Here is a 2500-nt window from a genome sequence, read left to right as displayed (position 1 = left end):
ACAGTTTGAGAGAGACAGGAAACGTGGGAGAGAGAGAGAGAGAGGGGAGGACATGCGGCACCGGACCCGAGCCAGGAATCGAACCCGGGTCCGCCGCGCAATATATGGGGCGCGCCTTACCCGGTGAGCTACCGGGGCGCGGCTTACCCAGTGAGCTACTGGGGCGCCCCCATATTCTTATCTCCTTGTGTGTGTGAGTGTGTTCCTCTGGGTGTTTGTGTGTGTATGTGTGCGTGTGTGTGTGTGTGTATGTGTGTGTGTGTGTATGTGTGCGTGTGTGTCAAGGTTATTATAGTTAATGAAAACTAGCTAAAAAACGAAAACTAGGTGTGAAAAAACATTTTAGTTAAGAAATAAAAGGCTTTACAAAAAAACCGATAACTAACTAAAACTGTATTGTGTGTTTACAAAACTAACTAAAATAAACTAAAATTGTAGAGAAAATGTCATTAGTTTTAGTCTTTTTCATTCCATACATAAGCCTAGTATTTTGGGTGTGAAATCTATCCTCCATTATTTCTTTAGCTGTGCCCCTGCGCAGAAGTAACCTGACGTTCGCCAGATGGTTTGTTTTGCACAGAGTGAAACATCATGAGCTCACAAGATCAGGATGGTCTCACGAGGCTAGCGCAGAAAAAAAACAACTAAAACTAATACTGAAACTAATAAAAACTAAGCATTATCAAAAAATAAAAACTAAACTAAACTAGCAAATCTGCTTTAAAAACTAATTAAAACTAAACTGAAATTGAACACAAAAAGTTAAAACGATATAAAAATAAAAACTAATGAAAAAAGCAAAACTATTATAACCCTGGTGTGTGTGTGTGTGTCCTACAGTATGTGTATGTGTGTGTCTTGCTCTGTGTGTTTGTGTGTGTATGTGTGTGTCTCCTATCGGTGTCTGTGTACTGTATGTGTGTGTCTCCTATCGGTGTGTGTGTGTGCATGCATGTGTGTGTGAGAATGTGGGTGAGTGTGTGTGTGTGTGTGTGTGTGTGTGTGTGTATGTGTGTGTGTGTTATGTGTGCTCACGGTCTGAGGCTCACCAGCGTCTTTGTTCCACACTGAGAGAACCCGGAATATGAAGGCGCTGAACGTGGCGGCAAAATATCCCCTCCAGTAATTCCTCACTGCAAAGTAGGTAGACGTGACCTCAATACTAAACAGCACTCCTAGAGAGAGAGAGAGAGAGAGGGAGAGAGAGAGAGAGGGAGGGAGGGAGGGAGGGAGGGAGAGAGGGAGAGGGGGGAGGGAGAGAGAGGGAGGGAGTGAGAGAGAGAGAGAGTGAGAGAGAGAGAGGGAGGGAGGGAGAGAGAGAGAAAGGGAGAGAGAGGTAGAGGGAGAGGGAGGGAGTGGGGTAAAAAATAGGGATGAGGGAGAGATGTGAGAGAGAGAAAAGTTGTGGAGCTCAGAAAAGAGAGAGAGATATAGAGGGATGGGGGGACAGGGAAGGAGGAGAGAAGGAGAGATAGAGAGGGATGGGGGAGAGGGAAGGAGGAGAGAAGGAGAGATAGAGAGGGATGGGGGAAAAGGGAAGGAGGAGAGAAGTAGAGATAGAGAGGGATGGGGGAGAGGGAAGGAGGAGAGAAGGAGAGAGAGAGGGATGGGGGGAGAGGGAAGGAGGAGAGGAGAGAGAGAGAGGGATGGGGGGAGGGGGAAGGAGGAGAGAAGGAGAGATAGAGAGGGATGGGGGGAGAGGGAAGGAGGAGAGAAGGAGAGAGAGAGGGATGGGGGGAGAGGGAAGGAGGAGAGAAGGAGAGAGAGAGAGGGATGGGGGGAGAGGGAAGGAGGAGAGAAGGAGAGATAGAGAGGGATGGGGGGAGAGGGAAGGAGGAGAGATGGAGAGAGAGAGGGATGGGGGGAGAGGGAAGGAGGAGAGAAGGAGAGAGAGAGAGGGATGGGGGAGAGGAAGACGGAGAGAAATTCAAGTTAAGCGAGCAGAATGAGACTCGGGGCACTTCCTCCTGGGACTGTGATTATACACTCACACACACACACACACTCACACACACACACACACACACACACTCACACACACACACTCACACGCACGCACGCACGCACGCACACACTCACACACACACACACACACACCACCCATGGAGGTAATGAGCGTGTGAGTAAAGCTAACAGCAGACTGAGTCAGAAGCCCGACTGTGGGAAGATGAAAGGAGATGAAAGGAGATGATAAAAGCCAATATTTGGGGAATGTTGTTTTGGACTCATGTTGTTTTCCTGTGTTTTGGTTTGGAGATGAATGTTCCTTTTTTAGGCGGAGTCTCCGGAGCCCAGTAGATCACTGGGTACACTAGATCTAGTTAGGGTGATGGGTAGTATAGGTGGGGTTAGTTAGGGTGAGGGGGTAGTATAGGTGGGGTTAGTTAGGGTGAGGGGTAGAGCAGGGTGAGGTTTAGGGTGAGGGGGTAGTATAGGTGGGGTGAGGGTGAGGGGGTACTGTAGGTGGGGTGAGGGTAAGGGGGTAGTATAGGTGGGGTGA

At 48.7% G+C, this 2500-nt stretch overlaps 1 protein-coding gene across 1 annotated transcript in view; it reads right to left on the bottom strand.

Moving 5' to 3' along the window:
• clcn1b (chloride channel, voltage-sensitive 1b) overlaps positions 1–2500 on the bottom strand; it is a gene marked incomplete at its 5' end in the record, with an annotated part of 28341 nt that overhangs the window by 14847 nt on the left and 10994 nt on the right. The window contains one exon of the mRNA XM_084444611.1: positions 1050–1175. Within this exon, the coding sequence (XP_084300737.1) occupies positions 1050–1175 (126 nt within the window). The remainder of the gene's footprint in view (positions 1–1049; positions 1176–2500) is intronic.

This window comes from Borostomias antarcticus (genome assembly GCF_949987555.1).
Source record: "Borostomias antarcticus genome assembly, chromosome: 10".
Classification (NCBI taxonomy): Eukaryota; Metazoa; Chordata; class Actinopteri; order Stomiiformes; family Stomiidae; genus Borostomias; species Borostomias antarcticus.
Note: the sequence above shows the minus strand (reverse complement) of the source record. Positions and strands in the feature narration are given on the sequence as shown.